This window comes from Blennius ocellaris (assembly GCF_963422515.1).
Source record: "Blennius ocellaris genome assembly, chromosome: 12".
Lineage (NCBI taxonomy): Eukaryota > Metazoa > Chordata > Actinopteri > Blenniiformes > Blenniidae > Blennius > Blennius ocellaris.
In genome coordinates, this window is record NC_137661.1 from 2,693,531 (window position 1) to 2,715,288 (window position 21,758).

The window sequence follows — 21,758 nt, forward strand, 5'->3', positions numbered from 1 at the left end:
GCTCAACATGAAAACTACACCGTTTGCAGCATTTCTGTCGTTTCCACGTAAACACACATTGTTGTTGAGTGTAAAACCTTTCAGAAACGAAATTGCAAAAATTATTTGGAAACGTTGTCATGGAAACGGGGCCTGAATCTCTGTCCTACTGGTATTGTAGTCATTGTAAATTGTCGTGATGATTGTTGTCTGCAGAATTTCTTCAGCTGAGCATTGAACCCTCTTGAAGGTGTCCCATCGTTCACAGACTTTGGCGAAGTTACTCAGTGTTGGACCAGGCGCTGCCCGTGCTGGACGCTCTTCAAGCTTCTCACTGTTCTTAATCTTCATGGAGTCGTTGTATCACCAGTGATGAAGCAGTGACTCAAACAAACAGCCGCCTCCACCCAACAAACCGCAACGAGGAAACTCTAACTCTAAACAGCTGAACCTCTTCAACTTCTAGATTACTCTATAGACGTTTCATTAATTGACGATTCATCATTGAAAATCTGCTTTCACTTTGCAGAAAAGAATCCCCCCCCCCCCCCCCCCCAAGGCTGCCTCATTGTTTGCCCCGAGGCGTCTCTTCCCCTCCTCTCGACTCCGTGGCGGGCTGCTTACAGACGTCTCCAGGGAGCGCTAATCAAAAGCAAAGATGCTGGTGATGGGGGGGAGAAGAGGAGGGGCTCCTGCATAAAACTCATCTCAGTGGTCACCCCCCCCCCCCCCACCCCCCCCCACAAAGGTCCACATGCACTATATAATGTTATGAGCTCACTAGAGACCAGTCATGACTTCACCGCCGCCGCCTGACACATCATTAGCGCTGCTCATTGTCATGAAGCAGATCCGTACAGGAGGCGCCCGCCGTCCTCCCAGAAATGACACAAAACAGCGGGGTGAGTTTTCACGAACGTTTATTGGTCGTAACGGGTATACAAACGTCATGCCTATTTACAGCGTATACAAAGTGTTGCGAGCTGAAGAAAATGACTGATACAAAGCAAAAAAACAAAGACGGTGGCGTCGGTGGAGCCGAAAACTCTTCGTCGTTTGACAGAGTTGAAACTGTGACGAAACCACGTTTTCTGCAGTATAACCACACACAGCACGAACGCGTCCATACGAACACACAGATTACACATTCTTAGAAAAAGATGAGGTAGTGTGGCAGGTCAGAAAATACAATCAATAACCAGCTAGATGGACTAGTGCTCCAATTACAGGTATTCTCTACTCAATTGATTCATATTACAGCAAGACTCATCATCTTATGCATTAAAGGACAGGGTGGGGTCGTTTTCCGTTTTTGCTTTTCCCATAATGCACTGGGGCAAAAAGCAAAAGAGCATCGTTGATATTTGAACAGTGAGCGTTAGTTTGAGTGAAAGAACATCCTACAGATGACCTCCATAAGGTCTGGAGTGTAACTGGAGGGGGATAATTACATGTGGGACACGGAGTGTCGATAAGAGGAGCCACAAAACTGCAGGAATGTCAGAAACCCGTCAACCCACTGCGCCACGATTACAGGCCGCGGCCGCCTTCTGCTGGTCGGTATCACGCACATTGTTGCTCACCATGCCGGCGTGCCGTCCGACTCAGCAGCTGCTGTATAAGTTAGCGTTGCAGGGTTTTGGCGGCTGACGACGGCTGGACCGAAGCCCGACCAAACAAACAAGAAGTGCCCGTTGATCCAAAACCTATTCCCTCTAATACAACCTCGTAAACAATATTCCTCAAGAGTTATTTAAAACAGGTGACTTTCCACAATGAAACTGAAACGATGGCTTCATGTTTCAGACACGAACTTGAATTTAACCGCTACCAGCAGTGGCTGATATCACCGTTTCCCGATGATCCTCCGCTGTAAATGTCAATGTTATGACAACTGAAGAAGCAAAACAAGCTGGTGATCTGCGATTTATTACATGAAACAACACTCTTGACATATTTACATACAGCTCATCCTCAATAACATGAAAGACACTTTCACTCTGACAGGTCATCAACACCCAACTAATAATAAGCAAAACTGATCAAAAGGGAGTCGACAATACGTTTTTTTGAGTAAAGATTTTACACGGCGAAGCAAGGCGGTTCATAAACATCGCACATCCATGATTATTGTCCAGATTGTAGTTTGACACCAGCCTCAATGCTTCCTCTGGTTTCCCTTTAATTGGATTTTACTATTGAAACAACATAACTGAGTTTAATGTAACAGCTGGAGGAGAACAATTCTGGCCATTTCAATGTATTTTGCACCAAAAAGTATCATTAAAATTGGTGTTGTGTTGAGATAGTTGTAATTGTTAGGTTTTGTGAAAATAGACATTTTCACAGTTAAATTTTTTTATTTAAATGTCATTACAGCAATATTTTTTCCAATCTGGCCAACTCAAGATGAAATTGAGCTTTATGTGGCTTCTGAACTAAACTGATGAGTTTGACATCGCCACTCAAGACAAAGAGGCCTCAGCTCAAGCACAAGGCAGCAGGTGAGGCAGGTGTCAAATTACAAATGGATGCCAGCAAAGCTCAGCACTGTAGAAACTTAAACATCATTACTGAGATCAGTTCACCCTGTAATAAGTCCCCTTTTAAAAAAAATGTAGCCAACCACAAGTAGACTGTAATACTAGATGGTACAATGTGTTTAAAAACATACATTGTCTGAATAGACTGATGTTGTTTGGTACGGAGCCCCCGAAGGGACATGGAGAAAAAAAACAAAAAACTATCTCGGGATCTCGCAATAACTTTTGCGAGATCTCGCAAATCTATATTGTTATATACGCGTTTCGTGTATGTGATCGCCTAAGTGTGTCCTTTCAGAGACACCGTACCCCCCACTGTTGTTGAGAGAAGCTAAAGCTAATGGAGGACACACACCCGTACAAGAGTTTTATTTTGAAATCGGCCTAAAACGTAAAGACATCCAAGCAGTGCTTGGCGAAAGGACATGCTTTTGCGAGATCTCACAAAACTTATTGCGAGATCCTGAGATAGTTTTTTTTTTTCTCCATGTCCCTTCGGGGGCTCCATTGTTTGGCGACATTCACATGCACATATTTATTGGAATAAAAACCACAAATATATATATTTTGTCTGCCTCAAAAAAACAACTTTCTTTGACAAATTCATATTTGACTGTCATCAAAGCATTATTTAAAGTTTTTTCTATGGATGTTTGAAATACATCCGGTTATGTTGGAGCACATCCACGATTCACAGTACACACACACACACACACACACACACACACACACACACACACACACACACACACACACACACACACACACACACACACACACACACACACACACAATTATAGATTTCTCTTGGTAGATATATTTCGAAATATACTTTTATACACAAATATATATATATTCATACTCTCTGTAGAAAGCTTTATACATGTTTACATAAGAATTTAAAAAAAAAAAGCTTTGAGATAATATACATTTAGTTTTTTCGTGAAGTCGTCTGAGACGCTTCCCGACAGAAAGTCTGACAAACACTTGAAAACATTCATGTTCTTCTGAGATGGTGGGGCAAAATACGATGACGACAGTACGTCTCATCTGCAGCTTATTGAAAACAACCAGTGCCGAGATTTACAGAAAAACTAGCAGGCAAAACAAATTCAAAAACTACGTTTAAAATGACAAAAACACGGTTTCTTAGGGTCTGTCGGAAACAATTAACTTAAAAATTAACTGGATCATATATTTGGAAATACATTTTAAAGTAAAAACTGTGTTTAGTGAACACACAAATATATGGACCAAAACTATGTTGATAATTCTCAGCTGTGATTATTATTTTACACCCCGGTTTATTCCGTCATTTAACATTTTTCTATGAACATGACAAAAACACACAAATCAAAACCTCTAAACTCATCAAACCCAGAAGAACCATCTGCACACACTCCGCCTCGTAACGTCGTCTATATTTACAATATTCACAAACATTACACAAATCCTTGAAAGAATTATTCCACAACTTGAGAAATATTATTTGCCTTCTGTGAACGGTGTCGGTCTTTTAGCCTGAGACTTCTTTCAACACCGTTCACACTTCAAATGAAGCTTTGTTTTGGAAGGAGATGATTAGCATAGCTTAGCATTGACTCAGGAGCAGCTCAAAATCAGTATTTTTTCCCTGAAGAGAACTGTGGTCCAGGTCAAACAGCGGGGTGTCACCACACACTGAGCCATGGAGGACTTTAGTTCTTATTTGCATGATACACTTTGTGCAACATGTATTATTTGTCTTTTTTTGTTTTTCACGTTAATGCTACAGTTGATGCATGGATGACTGTTGCAACATCACATCATCAGTAGGTAAAACTAACCGGTCTCACTCCGGTCTAATCCCAGATCACGTTCCCTGTTAGTGGTGAACAATCCAACGCTTGGTGAATTCTGCTTCACAATGATAGGAAGAGCCGACATGCTAATGCTACAGTTGATGCTAATGCTAATGCTAGTGCTCCAGCTATGACAAACTTGGGACCGCGATCAGTTACGAAAGACAAATAGTCAGAGTTTGATGCTTTGGAAATTAATTGCTTGCCGTATTGGCGAACTGTGTCTGAGTTTTTCAAACTGCGGTACGCATGAGCGACATCTAGGGGTAAGTTATAGCAAATTACCCAAATAATCCTAAAATTTGAATTGAAATTGAAAAAATGTGAAATTATTATTTAAAATAAGTTCACCAGTAATAGTTAAAGAGCGGAGCCTCCGCTGCTGTATACTGAGGCCAGTCATCATTTGCATTGCGACTATACTTCCTTTTGCACTACTTTAGTCAACACTTTAGTTTGTTACTCCTCGGCTTGGTTTTTAATATTGAATACTTAATATTTTACTCTTCACAGTCTTGTATTTGTTTTTACTGTTGTGTGTTTGTTGGTTTTGTTTTTGTCCAGCCTTTCACGGCTGCTACAGAGTAAAGGACTTTTCTAATGGTGGAAAGCTCAATGTTTCTCAGGTTTCACACACCGGAAAGCTTGAGATCCACTGTACTAAATTATTTGTGTTTGACAGCTTGCCTTTGTTTGAATCTAAAAAGCCATGCTCTGCCCACGGCTAAAGTTCAGTGAATGTACATCTGGAAATACACAATAAATGTCTGGTGCTTGAATGGGACTTTTGTTATGTCATTCGTAAAATGTTGAACTTGCCGTTTCTCCTCTGATGCTAAGCGATGCTATTCAGATGTTAAAAAAAACTTCAGAAAAATCAGAAAATAAACATATTTCTCAATATATAGAACTCTTCCATGAATAACAACTAACACAAGGGATCCAATAATGCCCCTCTCTAGTTCTGTAACAAGATTCAGACGTCAGCCCGAACACATTTCTGCACACTGCAGCCAAACTGCGTCTGAATCCACAAAAAAAAAAAGAGAGAAAAATGACTGAAATGATACAACGTGGAATTTTTCTCAGCACACCTTTCACATTTTTCTTTCACATTTTTTGGCGTATTTTTCTCTTCTGTATACATTCAGAACCCACATTGTCTTAAGAAAAGCAAATCAAAAAGCAAATCAAAAGCCTGGTTGCAGACGTGAGGATGATCCTAGTGGTTGCTCGGCCGCTCTCTGGGCTGCGTGTCGTAAAGGAACGTGTCGCAGGTCCATCAATCTCTCACTTACTAATACTGACATCAGCCTGAAGAACACCTGCTCGCCACCCTTCAAAACAAAAGCAGCATTTGGATTACAGAGAAATTCCTGGAATAAGCTTGTGTTCATTTCTTTTTTTGTCCGTTTTTCCCTCCCCATGAAGGTGAGCAGAGGCTGCCAGGCTGTGTGTCACAACACACTACATTTATCTGCACACACTTGAAAAGTGGCTCCATTTGAATAAAAGGCGCAATTTTTGTATTTTTTTTTTGAATTTTTAAAAGAAGTAAAAACCAGTCCTTTTTTTCCTCTGTTCCACAGACCCTTGGCTGTGGCAGGGTGCTTCCTACGCCGTGCTGCTGCTGGAACACGGCGTGCTCTGCGTGCTGCCGATGCTGTGGGCCGCGCTGCTGTTCTCCGAGGCCGGCTGAGGCTTCTGCACCGGCTGCGTGGCGGACGTCTCGCCTGGGAGCACAGCGGGACAACCACCATTAGAACAAGAGGACGGGGTTTAAAAGGAACAAGAGATTATTTCAGAAAAGGTTTCAGTTGTGTGGAGGATGACTGTTGTCCCGAGGACCTCCCACAGTTTTCACCATTGTTTGTGCAAATATCTGATTTTTGTTGTTGCTGCACTTTTCTCCGTTTGCACAATTAAAACTCTGGAGCTTATCTGCAATAACTCAAACCAATTTAGATCGGAATGAGCCACAGATACGCCGCGTGTTTTCAACTGAAAACAAACAGTCGCCTCCTGCCAGAGGAGATTTCAAATGCTCCTCCTCCTCCTCCTCCTCCTCCTCCTCCTCCTCTTCGTTTTTTATCTGGAATCAATTAGCTTTCCTTCGGCAGATAAAGCGGGACAAACACAGCAGAGGGCCCCGGCACTGGAGCTGAAGCCACTGACTGCTTTATTGTTTTATGTCTAAATAAGAACTTGGGTTCTTCGTAAACTTCCCAGGATTTTAATTGAAGGGCGAATAATATTGGCTGTTTGTTTGGAAAAAAAATAAACAAAAAAGGTCTCTGACAGACAATGAACGACTTCTGAAACGAGGCCAAGTCTGTGTTTAATTTCACTATTTGGCAGCATTATTAGTGCAGTGTCCCTCTGTACGCTGCCAGAGAGCGCACATTCCCCCGTCCAGACAGAGTTGTTGACAGCATAGCTTGCGCACAAAGTTGCGTGCGTTTGTCTTGAGCGCTCGCCTCCAGTCTCCAGTCTCGCTTCCAGCTGCCCTCCCCTTTTTTGGGCCCCGCAGTTCTGCTGATGTTTGGCAGGAGGGACTGTCGCAGTGCGTCCCTCACAGGAGCGAGAGCTCCACCAAACAAAGATTCCCCCCTCATCCCTCGGAGGAAATATGAACTCCCCAGTCCAATATTGTCTTTTCAGACAGGGGAGATAAAGAGCGCTTCACTGAGGAGGAAACAGCGTCTGTGACGTCCCGGCGAGAGCCTGCTGCACAATGTGTCGTCTACTCAGGCTTCATTCTGATATCCAATCACAAATGCATGCGGAGAGTCTTCATTATATCACTGAGCAAAGCAAAGTCACCAGTCTGGAGTCACACTGTCATAAATGGGATTTACTGTTCGTCTGCTTTCTTTCACGTCTTCATATCCTGTGACACAAAGCAGCGCCGTGTCAGCGGTCACCAGGATCCGCAGGCTGCTCTTTACAATCATCACTTCAAACGTTTGGTTTGAGAGTCTCTCTGAAGGGAAACACACACATTACACACCTTGAAATGAAGAGTCCACCTCACGGTCACTGGTTTCCCATCATGCATTGAGCCAGGTCAAGAAATTAATCAAGCTATTATTATATGTATACATGTCTTTCGGGACACTCCAATACAAACTTGCAGTTGCCGTTTGTTTTTGCTCACCACATGATTGATCACACAGAATTCCACAAATCATGAGAGTAAGAAGTGGCCAGATCCTGTCTGGGACCAATTAGAAACTGAAAGTACATTTCCCAGTGTCTTTGGAAAACTAATCCACAATGGAAGACTTGGAACATTTCTAACATTTTCCCTCCACTAATGAAGCCGTGCTGTTAAAAACAAACAATATGCAGCTATAAAACATGTCATTGACCTGGAAATATTCATCAGGTATGATATTAATCTGCACTCAGGATGAAAGAACACAAACCAAAAAGAAAAGGTGAGGTTTGGTCATCAAATGACATTTAACCAGAAGATGGCCGACGATTGACCACGAATGTCGATGACAACGAGTGGAGGACGGTTTTCTCTCACAAGCACAGATATGGTCATGGTTGTGCTCAGAAGCTCTTCTCTCAGTCAAGATAGAGCACAAGTGTAAGTGATGCAGGTTTAAGTTCATCAGTCCTGCTCAGAGGCACCGGCATCAGACGCTTTATACACTGGAGTGTAAGGAATGGAAGCTGGAGGAACCGGAGGGACCTTCAGAAGACCTGGACTGGATTCACGTCTCTGGAGGGTAAAGCTGAGAGGGAGGGAGGGAGGGAGGGAGAGAGGGAGGGAGGGAGGGAGGGAGGGAGGGAGGGAGAGAGGGAGAGAGGGAGGGAGGGAGAGAGAGGGAGGGAGAGAGGGAGGGAGGGAGGGAGGGAGGGAGAGAGAGAGGGAGGGAGGGAGGGAGGGAGAGAGGGAAGGAGAGAGGGAGGGAGAGAGGGAGGGAGGGAGGGAGGGAGAGGGAGGGAGGGAGAGAGGGAGGGAGGGAGGGAGGGAGAGAGGGAGGGAGGGAGGGAGGGAGAGAGAGAGGGAGGGAGGGAGGGAGGGAGGGAGAGAGGGAGTGAGGGAGGGAGGGAGAGAGGGAGTGAGGGAGGGAGGGAGGGAGAGAGGATTGATGGATGTATGGATGTATGGATGGATGGATGGATGGATGGATGGATGGATGGATGATTGATGGAAGGAGGGGTGGATGGAAGGAGGGAAAGATGGATGGATGGATGGATGATTGATGGAAGGAGGGAAGGATGGACGGATGGAAGGAATGATGGATTGATGGAAGGAAGGAAGGATGGATTGATGGAAGGAAGGAAGGATGAAGGAAGGATGGATGGATTGATGGAAGGAAGGAAGGATGAAGGACCAACAGCATCTCGGGCATGTTGAGACATCAGACCTCCTGGTTTGTGATGAATTCACTGAGAGTTGTGATGAAATAGCGGAGGTGGAGAGCAGATTTCCTGGCAGCAGACAAACTGAATCTATGTGCCAAGACAATGAGCAACACGTCAGGAAACGTGTTGTGGGGTTGCTGCTGAAGGCATCGATACTTAGAATCACCGTATAAGGAACCAAACTGAAGCAACCAAGACATCAAGTCAGTGTAACCCAGCTGCCGCCATCCAATTAGGAAAAGAAGGGGAAAGCCTGAAGCACGTTGTTTCAATGATTCATTCCCGTACACTACTTTAAATACACTCTATACCGTGTTTTTGGAACAACGACCTTGAGAGTTTATAAAACTTACCATAACCAGCCTCTTCTGCAAATAGAGCTAAAACGCCCACAACGTCTATAAAAAGTCTGTAGCGTTCATATTCATTCTGACCGTCTCTTCTCTCTCTCATTCAACACCTACTGCCTTTGGGAAGCAGCCCACGAGCAATGTGATTCTTTGTTGGTCACTCATTTGGAAAAGCCACAATGAAATAAAGTGTCTTTGTAAAGAGGCCAACGCCAATATTGTTCCAGAGATAAGGCCTGAAGACCTGACAGCTGATCCCCATCGTTATAAAGAATCCCGCTCAGCGACGGCACCAGAACTCAACGGTTTGCTGAACAGCCGACCTTCTGAGTCCGTCAACAACCGGCCAGGCTGATTTACGAGTCCAAACATTTAACCCCCGCTAAAAGTCCAAACTCAGAGCGTCTCTCAGGCTTCCAATGCTCATATTGAGGTATTTTCTCTGCATCCCGTCGGGTCAACGACACAGCGGGCCGCCAGTCAAACACCAGAACAGAGTACTGGTGAACTCTGCCGGCTTCCTCCGGGGCCCGCGGGGGTCAGCGGGGGTCCGGGGGGGTCAGCAGGCTGAGGACGGTGGGGAAGGTCTTGGCATCCAACGGACAGATTGTGTGTCTTTTCCTGTGAGCGTCCACTAAACCCAACAAAGGGGAATTCCAACCGCAGCCATTGTACTGAGCGTATTCCTCAACCCCCCCCCCCCCCGAATCTAATCTAAAGAACTCAAAGGCAGGAAGACAGGAGCTCTTGCTGCTGACCAACAGGATATATTTACAGTGGAGGAGTCAATCTGTTATTGTGAGCCGGCCCCTGTCAGCAGCAGGATGTTTGGCAGCCGCAGCGGCACATTTCTGGCAGCGAGCGGCTCGGACATTCCTCCACCTCTTATCTTTTCATTAACGTGGGGAAGGCGAGTGCAAGGGCAAGTGGAGCAGCAGGCAAGAAGACCCACCTGTGTGCGAGTAGATGAACCACAGGGCTCCGGTCAGCAGGGCGCCGATGACGAAGGCCGTGAAGGCGATGCCCACCACCGTCGGAGTGTCCAGCACGTACAGCGTTTCTGAGGGAAAGACGCAGCGCAGTGTGGTCAGTACACGGCTTTTCAAATATGCATCACCTATAAACACATTTCAATAGCGTGTCGAGCAAAACATTTTGAAAAGACACCTCTTCTCTACGTTACTTACCTAAAAATGTGGCGAACAAGTTGCTTCATTCGTATTTCACACAGGCTTAGTTAGACTTTTCTTTCTATTTGAATGATATAACATATTGGATTTTCTCCAAAAACGTTGGGTGCCAGGCAATTTGCAAAACACTGAAAAACAGAAACCAGCCAGCTCTGTTTGGATAACATCACTGTTTGGTACCCGATTAAAAAACATCATCTGGTTAGTATTGCAGTAATATCATTTACAACAAAGTGACCGAAGCCTGTTGTTTTTTATGAACCCTGGTGCAAATGGTGAATAGTGTGAATGCTGGATAGGAACACTTGAAACTCTTTGTGATAAAACACTTCCACCAAGTTACACCAGCTGTGACAAGGCTGTGTTTTTTAGGCGGCAATTTCAGAAATGGGCTGTGAATCAGTTAAATTGGGTCGTGAATTAATCCCAGTTTCAAAAAGCTTCCACTTGGCCCAGCATGAACGCACAGTGACCAGGAACAGTGTATTGCTGAATAAGAAGTGGAGCCCTGGCGTTCTGCACCTGGTTTCCCAGCAATGGCTCGGAGCGAGCAGAGGAGCGGCGCGGTGTCGGCCATACCGCGTGGCGCCGATAAGCTCTTCTCTCTGGAATGTGACACTGCAAGTCGGAGCGCTGAAAGAGCGACTCTTCCCTGAACCGACTGCATCCCGGCGGATGAACCCTGTGACCCCGGGCCCGGTTCTGCTCGCCCGTTTTATCCGAGCCACCTGGACGGCTTTGAAAAGTAAAATTAGCTGGAATGATGCCGTAACAAAACAACACAATGGCGCCTGTGTGCGGGCAAACCCAAGAGGCCAGGCTGGGGAGCCGCCAAGACCTCGGCACAATGGCGGCTATTCTAGGACGGGACACCTTCAAGTTCTCATCTCGCAGAGCGGACGATGACAGGTCTTCAGGGAAGGGTTTCATTTCGGAGGGGTGATGGTCAAAGGACGCGCCCCCCCCCCCCCCCACTCGGGTGTTATCAGTCTCTAGTGACTCGTTATGCCAGGAATGCGGACCCTGTTTACCACCACAACAGTGACCGGAGACACTTCAAATGCATGTTTCAGAAAACGTCCGGAACTTTGTGAAAATACTCAGAATGCATGTAAACAGGGGAAGTGCAACTTTCTGAAAACTCTGCAACTGTACATGTGTGCACCACGGCTGTAGTACAAGAGTTGTGCACGTCGGTGGACGAGAACAACAACGTTTTCTTGGGACTTGGGAGTTTAATAGTTGCCAGTCACCGTAATAACAATCCCACTTGGTCGTCTGTCCACTGGAACGTCTGTGATAATGTTCTCTGTGCTCGTGTGTGTGTGGTTTCATTACAAAAACAAACAAACAGCAGCCACTAGTGGCCCGACATGAAAACTACATTTGCCATCGACACCCACATTTTCTGTCATTTCAGTGTAAATGGACATCGTTCTCAAAGTGTTGGTGTCTAAATGTCAAGCTTTTCTGAAAGGACAAGTCAAACACAAGGTGTAAATGGGCTGCAGAGAGAGAACGCTGGCGCTTGTTGCCCCCAAAGCACAATTTATAAAGATAGACAGATGGACAGAGCTAGAGATAGAGTTCTAAACAGATAGAGATAGAGATAGAGTTCTAAACAGATAGAGCTAGAGATAGAGTTCTAAACAGAGAGAGATAGAGATAGAGTTCTAAACAGATAGAGCTAAAGATAGAGTTCTAAACAGAGAGAGATAGAGATAGAGTTCTAAACAGAGAGAGATAGAGATAGAGTTCTAAACAGATAGAGCTAGAGATAGAGTTCTAAACAGAGAGAGATAGAGATAGAGTACTAAACAGATAGAGCTAAAGATAGAGTTCTAAACAGAGAGAGATAGATATAGAGTTCTAAACAGATAGAGCTAGAGATAGAGTTCTAAACAGATAGAGATAGAGTTCTAAACAGATAGAGATAGAGATAGAGTTCTAAACAGATAGAGCTAGAGATAGAGTTCTAAACAGATATAGATAGAGTTCTAAACAGATAGAGCTAGAGATAGAGTTCTAAACAGATAGAGATAGAGTTCTAAACAGATAGAGATAGAGTTCTAAACAGATAGAGCTAGAGATAGAGTTCTAAACAGATATAGATAGAGTTCTAAACAGATAGAGCTAGAGATAGAGTTCTAAACAGATAGAGATAGAGTTCTAAACAGATAGAGATAGAGTTCTAAACAGATAGAGCTAGAGATAGAGTTCTAAACAGATAGAGCTAGAGATAGAGTTCTAAACACGTGACATAAGGTTTCTCTGCAGGCTGCTCCACTGCTTCACTCCTGACCGTCACTCTGCAGCTCCACTGATCTCTGGAGCAGCGTCATGGAGAAGCGCTCCTGCATGATGACTTGTTTTACTTCAACTCTGACCTCCACCGATGTCGCCTCTGCAAGAACCGCAACCATTTTCTGATCAGGACCATATGGGTCCATCCTCCTCAAGAACAAAATAATATTGTAAAACACCAGCAGGACTTCACCAGAAGGAAAAGATGGTGGAACTTTTTAACTTTACATTCGTTTTCTAAATCCAATAAACAAAATGTATTTACGTACTTGATTGTGCAGTGACACACTAAAATCTAGATATCGTCGCATTATCGCATTTATATTATGTAAATTACCAGGAAAGTAAAAATTGATCTGCTCACTTTTTTATCTCTTCCCGTTTCTTCCGAACAAAAATAATCACAGAAGTCGTGGACAATCGTTTACGACTGATCACAACAGTTTGTGTGGAATTTGTAGAAATGTTGTAAATAATGACTTTTCTGCTTTTAATCAGTCATATATTGAAATGACCGCTGTGGTTTGGACCTTCGCCGTACAAAATAGGACAGTCGTGTTCAGATCAGACATGACCTTGTGGAGAGCTTCTATCGTTCTTCACATTATCCAGAGGGACGAATCCCGCCTCTTGTACAAGTCCAAACATCCTTTGATTCTGAGCGTGCAAAAGATAAGTTTGGAGGTTTAGCATCACTTCAGCGATAACGTCAGTGAATCACAGAGGAGGAACTCTTCGACGTTTCAGAGCAATACGTCTTCTTTTCTCACAGTAATCAGCTGCTTCTGGAGACTGGAGCTCTGGAGGGTCGACACTGATGTTCATCACAGTGAAATCCCAGCCTCTTCGGTTGAAGTGAGCCCTGACATTTCTCTTTTTTACTTTGCACACACTCGCACTGATTGACCCGCTGCGCTCTCAGAGAAGTTTTACTTTTCGACTTTGTCTCAGCACATCCATAAAAAAATTAAATAAAAAATAAAACGGCTTTTCAATTTATTGACGTTGCAGAGCAGTAAATCTACCCTAAATGGATGTTGTTATATTTTTCCGTGCACCAAGTTGGCTGGAAAAAGGCCCGTTTTGGGCCGGAGATCAGGTTCAGCTCTTCGGGACGCAGGCCAACGTGAAAACGCTTGTTTTGTTTGACGGCCCAGCATAAAAAGATGCCTTTGTGCTAGAAAACTGACTTTGAAGCTCTGCTCGTTTTGTTTGATTTTTTTACATTGTGTTTATAGCATAACTGTGTTCACTCACTCTTCTCCATGGAAAATGAACCCCGCTGTGCTGGCAGTCCACGCTGGACGAACATTAGCTCACTCACTCATTACTTCACATTTCTTTTCCTCTCCCATATCTTAATACATCGTCGTGGTCTACATTAGCAGGTGACTCTATCCCGACAACAATGAAACTAAAAGCACAATTAACGTTTAAGAAAAATGTCCAGTTGTGTTCAGAGATGTTGTCAATGACCCTGAGACCAGGGGTCGCATCAAAATACCTGAAGCTGTGAAAAGAAATACCCTCAGAGGCAGGGAAAGTGAAAACATTCACTATGAAGCACACTGAAATCTCACCATGAATGAACTTATTATACGTTTCCATGCACTCAACAGCTTTATTGACTCAGATAAAGCCTTTCTGTACGAGATGCACACTCACTCTCGACTACAAAAGAAAACGTGTTCATTATTCTAGGGAATCACATTAAAGGCATTTGGAATCCAGTCATATAAAATCTTATGATGGGAATGAATGGTGCTTTTAGGCCCCGGTTTACATAACGTCTTCAAGTGAAAACACAGAACGTTTCTGCCATTGTTTTCGGAAAGTTTCCGTGTAAATGTGAAACGTTTGTGAAACAAGGCCTCAGTTACCTAATTCCTGGTGACAAAAGGTCAGAAGTCAGAAGCAAAAAAAAAAATAAAAAATTCAAGGAAAGCTGCTTCGTCTCTGAAATGCTGCTCGTGAGAAACTGTAGAAACACATGATGGAGAGAAAAAACGAGCTGTAAATAATGTGACAGAGACCTGATGAGAAGGTTCAAGGCGACCGTTTCTTCCAGACATGAGACAAAATACTGAACAGCCACATGTCAGGACAAACCAGCTCTGTATTCTGACCAATCAAAGTCACTCTGTGCTTCTTTTTCTCTTGACTTCATCTCAACCTGGACAGGATTGTTTATCCGAGACCCTCTTTAGCGTCTTATTCCTCCCGATGGACGCTCTGGTTGTGTGGGATTTCACTACACTACACTACATTGTTTGACTTTGAAAGAGATTAAAAAAAAATAGATAAAGAGCTGTTGTATGCAGCAAGTTTCCTCGAGACAAGTTCCAAACTTCTTTAATAGGGTGTTGAGTTTGGCAATCCTAGAAGAGCCTGATTTAATAGGATTCTGCATAAAAATTGTGTAGTGCGCTTCCAGCTTTTTGGTTTTTTTTTGCATTTTACTGGTGATTTATTAAAAATAACACCATGAGTGGCACAGAAAACAGAAGTATTAAACTTAAGGTTTTGTGTTCTTTAAACCAGTCACAAAGTCCTCTTGATTTTAAGGTGTTGGTGTCGAACATAAGGTCTAAAACCTGCATGAAACTCAAACCCGGTCAACAAACAACAGCAAATTGTCAACGGATTAAAAAAAACAAACAAACAAACATATTTCTTAAGCGTGCAGTAGCAGTTAATGCAACTGCTTTAGAAGAGGTTTTTTTTCTTCACATTTCACCAGAAGGTTTCATTGAAATGTGTTTTACCTTGTCATAATGGTTTGGTTTTGTGACAATATAGACGTGTTCATAATGTATATAACAACACCACAACAAGAGAAAACTTTAAAGTTTGAATTCAAATGTTATCATGGCACTACTTTACAGGCCCGGACCACTAAAGATGAAGTTGTGCTGCATGTGGCCCCTGAATTTAAATTCTTAAAAGAGTATAACATTAATTTTTTACGTCTCTTTTAAAAGACTGTTTGCATTTGGGCAGACGAACCATTCGATTGCAGTATCCAGAGGACTGTGTGAGGACGCTGGAGAACCAACAGAACAGAGAGTATGTAGCTGCACACAGAAACAACCTGCTGATCAACAGTTTCAAACCACAAACCCTTTTGATAAGAAGCAACAGCGCAGGACCTCCATGACTCACCACGGAGATGACGCGCACCGAAAAAGCTGAAATTGGCCAATGTGAGTATGAGTATGAGTCAGGCTGCAGCTAAAATTATTGAATTTCTCTGAAATCTTGAGCCAATTAAGTTGAACCACCGCAGGTCTGTGGCTGATGTCATTGCTCAGAAGGGATGCTGATTGGAACAGTTCTCTGTGGTCCACTAGAGGATGGTCATGATATCACATTAGGTCATAATCAGTACAACATGAATACAGTTGACCGAAACCCCCCCCAGCCTGTTGCCTCACTCCGACCGGGCCTAACCCCCCCCCCCCCCCCGAGATGCTGTGATACGGCAAGAAAACAAACCATTGACTAAACAAGAGATGACCGAGGGGCCTTTTGGTTTCTTGGCTGGAGTCCCAAAGCCAACTGGAGGACCAGCACTCCCTCCCCCCCCCCCCCCCCCCCCCCCGGTGGAAAGGGGGAGGCCACAGTGAAGTGCCTAAATGAAAACAACTGGAACCGAGTGCAGCATGACTCCTCTTTTTCCTACGTCTCCCTGCAGCTTGCACCAGTCAAGGACCACAAGAAGTGGAGCTTTTTACTACCACCAGCCGTACGCTGGAGCAGACACGCCCACAAACACTCTCTGGTGGACCACCGACACCAACTCACACACACACACAGGCACTGTACACACAGTTATACACACATGGACACGCACACGCACAAGCACACACACACACACTGCAGTTAATGGCGAGCAGATGTGGGAAAGTGATGTGAAACATTTGGAGGTTGAGTGTAACCTCCGGTCAGTGCCGGTCTTGGCGTCCTGTGGCCGTTCTGCCTTCAGACCGTCTTCTTCCTGCACTGCAACTGACGTGTCCCACTGGAAGTGCTCACGACATCTGAGCTCAAAGAACCAGTGAATGCAAAACCCGGGGCTCAAACAGGTGCGTGAGTTGTGTTTTGTCCGTCACTGACCTTTCTCTGTCACGTCAGGCGGACCCGAGTCATCCACAACAACGAGCGGCTTCGTGGAGAGCTTGGTGTTCATCATCATCGCCAAGACGCTTTCCACCGACAGGGAGTCACAGGAGGCCCTGGGCTTCAGACACTGTGGGCGACAAAAAACAAAGAATTGTTAGCTAAAAAAAACCCTACAAATAAATAAAAAGTCATGTTTTCCCCAAATCAAAAGGTCCTGTCATTCTTCTGTGCAGATGCAGCCGCTTTAAGAGAATCAAAGAAACAAAATCCAGTGCGTCGATTATTATTGGAGTGAAAAACAGACCGTGGCATTGAAGACGTTGAAGGCGTGAGTTGGATGGATCACATACAGAGAGAAGCATGAAGGCTGAGGTGGACGGTTGTTTTGCTCTGCAGCGGGGCGCCAAGGTGAAAACTGCAGCACTGCTGAGTCATAATTCTCTTAAACGGCGCCGCCAACACTGCATAGGTTTACAACAACTGGAACAGCATTTCAGCACCTCCTTAAACTAATGGATTAAGTAACAAAACCACTTGTTTTGGGTTTTGTTTTTTGCTCAGGAGAACCCTTGATGCTCTGGTGAATCAGCCTCCATCTTTAGATTATGGTTATAACTTATACCAAGTCATAACCACACACTTTTAGTCCAAACCAAAGACAGTGAGTGTGGAGGGTATTTTCACAGATCCCCTGCCACCATCCAATGGTGTCCCACAAGGACGCATATTGGGTCGTCCACTATTCAGCATTTATGTTCAAAAACACTGCCCTCGGTGGAGGCGACTCTCACATACATCTATATGCTGATGACACAGTTATTTCTACATCCAGTCCCTCCGTGACTGCGGCACCGTCTTCATTACCGGCAAGCTTCAATACCATCCAGCTTTGTTTTTCGAGTTTCAAACACCAAAAAAACTAAAAAACATTGTTTTCAATAGAAGTATAGCACATATAGATTGTTCCTTCAAACGTCCCTCCTTGGATCAGTCAGAGATTGATCCAAGGAGAGAGAGAAGTATTTCACCACCTGACTTCACAGTAGACTCACATTGAAACCCACATAAATGCTGTTCTAGCAAAAGGTCCAATCGAGCATTACTGTGATGTGAGGAGGGAACGCTGCAATGTATTTGATGTCAACAGGTAAACTTAAGTAAATAAATAGGTTGAGCGGTTTACCGGTGGCAGGTTGTGGAAACTGTGAGGCGTCTTGGAGCAAAGCGACGTCTCACAATGCAGGAAGAGAAGCGACTTGTTGAAGTTGGTGTTGAAGGTGAAGCTGAAGCGCTTCTTGTCGGCCGTGGCGTGCGGCACGGGGAAGTCCCTCTGAGGAAAGAACTGGACGCTTTCATCCGTGGGACACACCGTCTCGATGAGGACGTGGTCCAGAGCGGCGCTGGGGCTGGAGCTGGGGGAGACGGAGCACGACACCACGGTGAAGCCCAGCTCTGGATCCGAGCCCGTCGAAGTGATCTGGATCACAGGACGGACGAGGGGAGAAGAAGAAAACTCGTCAACACAAAGCATTTGTTGGTGATGATGACTCGGAGGAAAAATGTTCATTGACTGAGAATGCAAAGATCCCATGAACTGAGCTTTTCTTCCCTCCTGAAAGTGAAACATTGCTCCCATTACACCATATATAGAGAACATGTTCACCTCAAACCAGCCTGATCTCAACCCTGCACTGTCATAATAACATTAGATTGAATTATATAGCAAAGTTTGCTATGTATAATAAATTCAAACCAGGAAAAAAAAAAAAATCAAAAACCTCAGCATCCAATACTTAACGGCACAATCAGAACAGTGAGATCTGGCTTTTTGTTTCACGTCTCCCTCAAACTTCCAAAGTCAACATCAAACATCCAACAACCACATTTTGTTAACCTAATAAATTAAACCAGCTGTATTTACTGACGAACCAAAACAAGCTTCAGCCCTTTAGCCACAAGGTTGCAGTGTTATAATCCATCCTGGGCCATTTCTTCCAACGACAAGTGAAGCCTTATCGCTCAGAAACACACCTGGCAAACAAGCAACCACTGGCCACACTGGGAAATATTCCACTATGGAGACGACGACGTCCATTTCACCTTCTCCTTTGGCCTCATTATCAAACTGTGGTATTGTAGAGGGTCGACAATGTGTGAAAGGAGGAGGAGCCTTGGAGTGAATGTCAGTCACACACACTCACAACAGCAGCACTTTTAAAGTCATGTATCTATTTACTTCATAAATAAGTTCAGGGGATTCCAGGGATTTCGGAGAAGGTGTCCAGAGGAACCTGCCACAGCACAACAAGTGCTGTGATGAGCTCTAAAGATGCTTTAAAAAAACAAACATTTCTACAATTGTTCCGTCTGCTGGACATAAAAACATCAGCAATACAGGTTTTACTCCAGAAATGGAAAATTCAGGTTTTCACTACTCCTTTAATGTACATTTCAAAGCTGCATATTCCGGTAGAGGAGGAAAACTCCTGAATCAACAATAGAGTGTCTGTACATACACGTGTCACACAAGACTGAATGAACTGTGATAAACAGTGTTCACAGTTCAGTTCATTGCAATTCAGTCATTGAAAGAAGTGTAATTCATTCATTAAAAATTGTATTGTATTGACACCATTACATATTTCATACGTGGTGGCCAAAGACAGGAAGTCAGAAGATAGAATCAATAGAAACAAAAAAAACCCAAAACAACTCATTTAACAACCGACTGCACTTGTGAAAAGCTCCTGGTGAGAACTGCACTTACTGCAACACTCCCAACATTAGCTCACATCCCCTCCATGACTGTGGGCTTCATTCAGTATTCAGTCTACCTAGAAATCATCGTGATCATCTGTCAACATCTGGCTGCTGCACTGGAGGTCTAAAGCCAAAGAAAGGATTACCTCCTAGATAATGACCCAAGTCAGAATGAATTCCTTCAAATAGATTTCAGCCCTACTTAGGATATCTTTCCATCTGTGACCACAAGTCAGTCCCTTGAGTTATTATCCCTCCTCTTCCTCTTTGGTCGGATGGCCAGTGATGGTATCCTCATTAAAAAGGTCACGACCAGAACGAGAACCAGACGCAGCCACATAGAAAACATTTGTTTTATGGGTCATTCAGTGAGGCCTCTGTCGTGTCAGGGAACCGGAAGTGGGATGAATGTAGAACGATACATCAACGTGTCTACGACTGATGAGCGGCTTCACAGAGATCCACTGTGTGGCCCGAGGGCAGGTCTCAGCACGGTGCCAGTTCTGACGAGGGGTAGCCTCCGATACGGACGCGGGGTAGCCTCCGATAGACACGGGGTAGCCTCCGATAGACACGGGGTAGCCTCCGTCACAGACGCGGGGTAGCCTCCGATAGACGCGGGGTAGCCTCCGATAGACACGGGGTAGCCTCCGACAGACGCGGGGTAGCCTCCGATAGACACGGGGTAGCCTCCGATAGACGCGGGGTAGCCTCCGACACAGACGCGGGGTAGCCTCCGATAGACCCGGGGTAGCCTCCGATAGACGCGGGGTAGCCTCCGATAGACACGGGGTAGCCTCCGATAGACACGGGGTAGCCTCCGACACAGACGCGGGGTAGCCTCCGATAGACACGGGGTAGCCTCCGATAGACGCGGGGTAGCCTCCGATAGACGCGGGGTAGCCTCCGATAGACACGGGGTAGCCTCCGATAGACGCGGGGTAGCCTCCGATAGACACGGGGTAGCCTCCGATAGACGCGGGGTAGCCTCCGATAGACACGGGGTAGCCTCCGATAGACGCGGGGTAGCCTCCGATAGACGCGGGGTAGCCTCCGATAGACACGGGGTAGCCTCCGACAGACGCGGGGTAGCCTCCGATAGACACGGGGTAGCCTCCGATAGACGCGGGGTAGCCTCCGACACAGACGCGGGGTAGCCTCCGATAGACCCGGGGTAGCCTCCGATAGACGCGGGGTAGCCTCCGATAGACACGGGGTAGCCTCCGATAGACACGGGGTAGCCTCCGACACAGACGCGGGGTAGCCTCCGATAGACACGGGGTAGCCTCCGATAGACGCGGGGTAGCCTCCGATAGACGCGGGGTAGCCTCCGATAGACACGGGGTAGCCTCCGATAGACGCGGGGTAGCCTCCGATAGACACGGGGTAGCCTCCGATAGACGCGGGGTAGCCTCCGATAGACGCGGGGTAGCCTCCGATAGACACGGGGTAGCCTCCGATAGACACGGGGTAGCCTCCGATAGACGCGGGGTAGCCTCCGATAGACACGGGGTAGCCTCCGATAGACGCGAGGTAGCCTCCGATAGACGCGGGGTAGCCTCCGATAGACGCGGGGTAGCCTCCGATAGACGCGGGGTAGCCTCCGATAGACACGGGGTAGCCTCCGATAGACACGGGGTAGCCTCCGATAGACACGGGGTAGCCTCCGACACAGACGCGGGGTAGCCTCCGATAGACACGGGGTAGCCTACGATAGACGCGGGGTAGCCTCCGATAGACGCGGGGTAGCCTCCGATAGACACGGAGTAGCCTCCAACACGGACGCGGGGTAGCCTCCGACACGGACGCGGGGTAGCCTCCGATAGACGTGGGGTAGCCTCCAACACGGACGCGGGGTAGCCTCCGATTGACGCGAGGTAGCCGCCGATAGACGCGGGGTAGCCTCCGATAGACGTGAGGTAGCCTCCGATAGACGCGGGATAGCCTCCGATAGACGCGAGGTAGCCTCCGATAGACGCGAGGTAGCCTCCGATAGACGCGGGGTAGCCTCCGATAGACGCGGGGTAGCCTCCGATAGACGCGGGGTAGCCTCCGATAGACGCGAGGTAGCCTCCGATAGACGCGGGGTAGCCTCCGATAGACGCGGGGTAGCCTCCGATAGACGTGAGGTAGCCTCCGATAGACGCGGGGTAGCCTCCGATAGACGCGGGGTAGCCTCCGATAGACACGGGGTAGCCTCCGACACAGACGCGGGGTAGCCTCCGATAGACACGGGGTAGCCTACGATAGACGCGGGGTAGCCTCCGATAGACGCGGGGTAGCCTC

The 21,758-nt window shown here is 45.9% G+C and overlaps 1 protein-coding gene across 1 annotated transcript in view; it reads right to left on the reverse strand.

The window, feature by feature from the left end:
- Positions 1-882: 882 nt before the first annotated feature.
- tgfbr3 (transforming growth factor, beta receptor III) overlaps positions 883-21,758 on the reverse strand; it is a 101,444-nt gene continuing 80,568 nt past the window's right edge. The window contains exons 13-16 of the mRNA XM_080506128.1: positions 17,896-18,189; positions 16,707-16,839; positions 10,049-10,156; positions 883-6,096 (exon numbers count right to left, since the gene is read on the reverse strand). Of these exons, the coding sequence (XP_080362254.1) occupies positions 5,978-6,096; positions 10,049-10,156; positions 16,707-16,839; positions 17,896-18,189 (654 nt within the window). The 3' untranslated portion in view covers positions 883-5,977. The remainder of the gene's footprint in view (positions 6,097-10,048; positions 10,157-16,706; positions 16,840-17,895; positions 18,190-21,758) is intronic.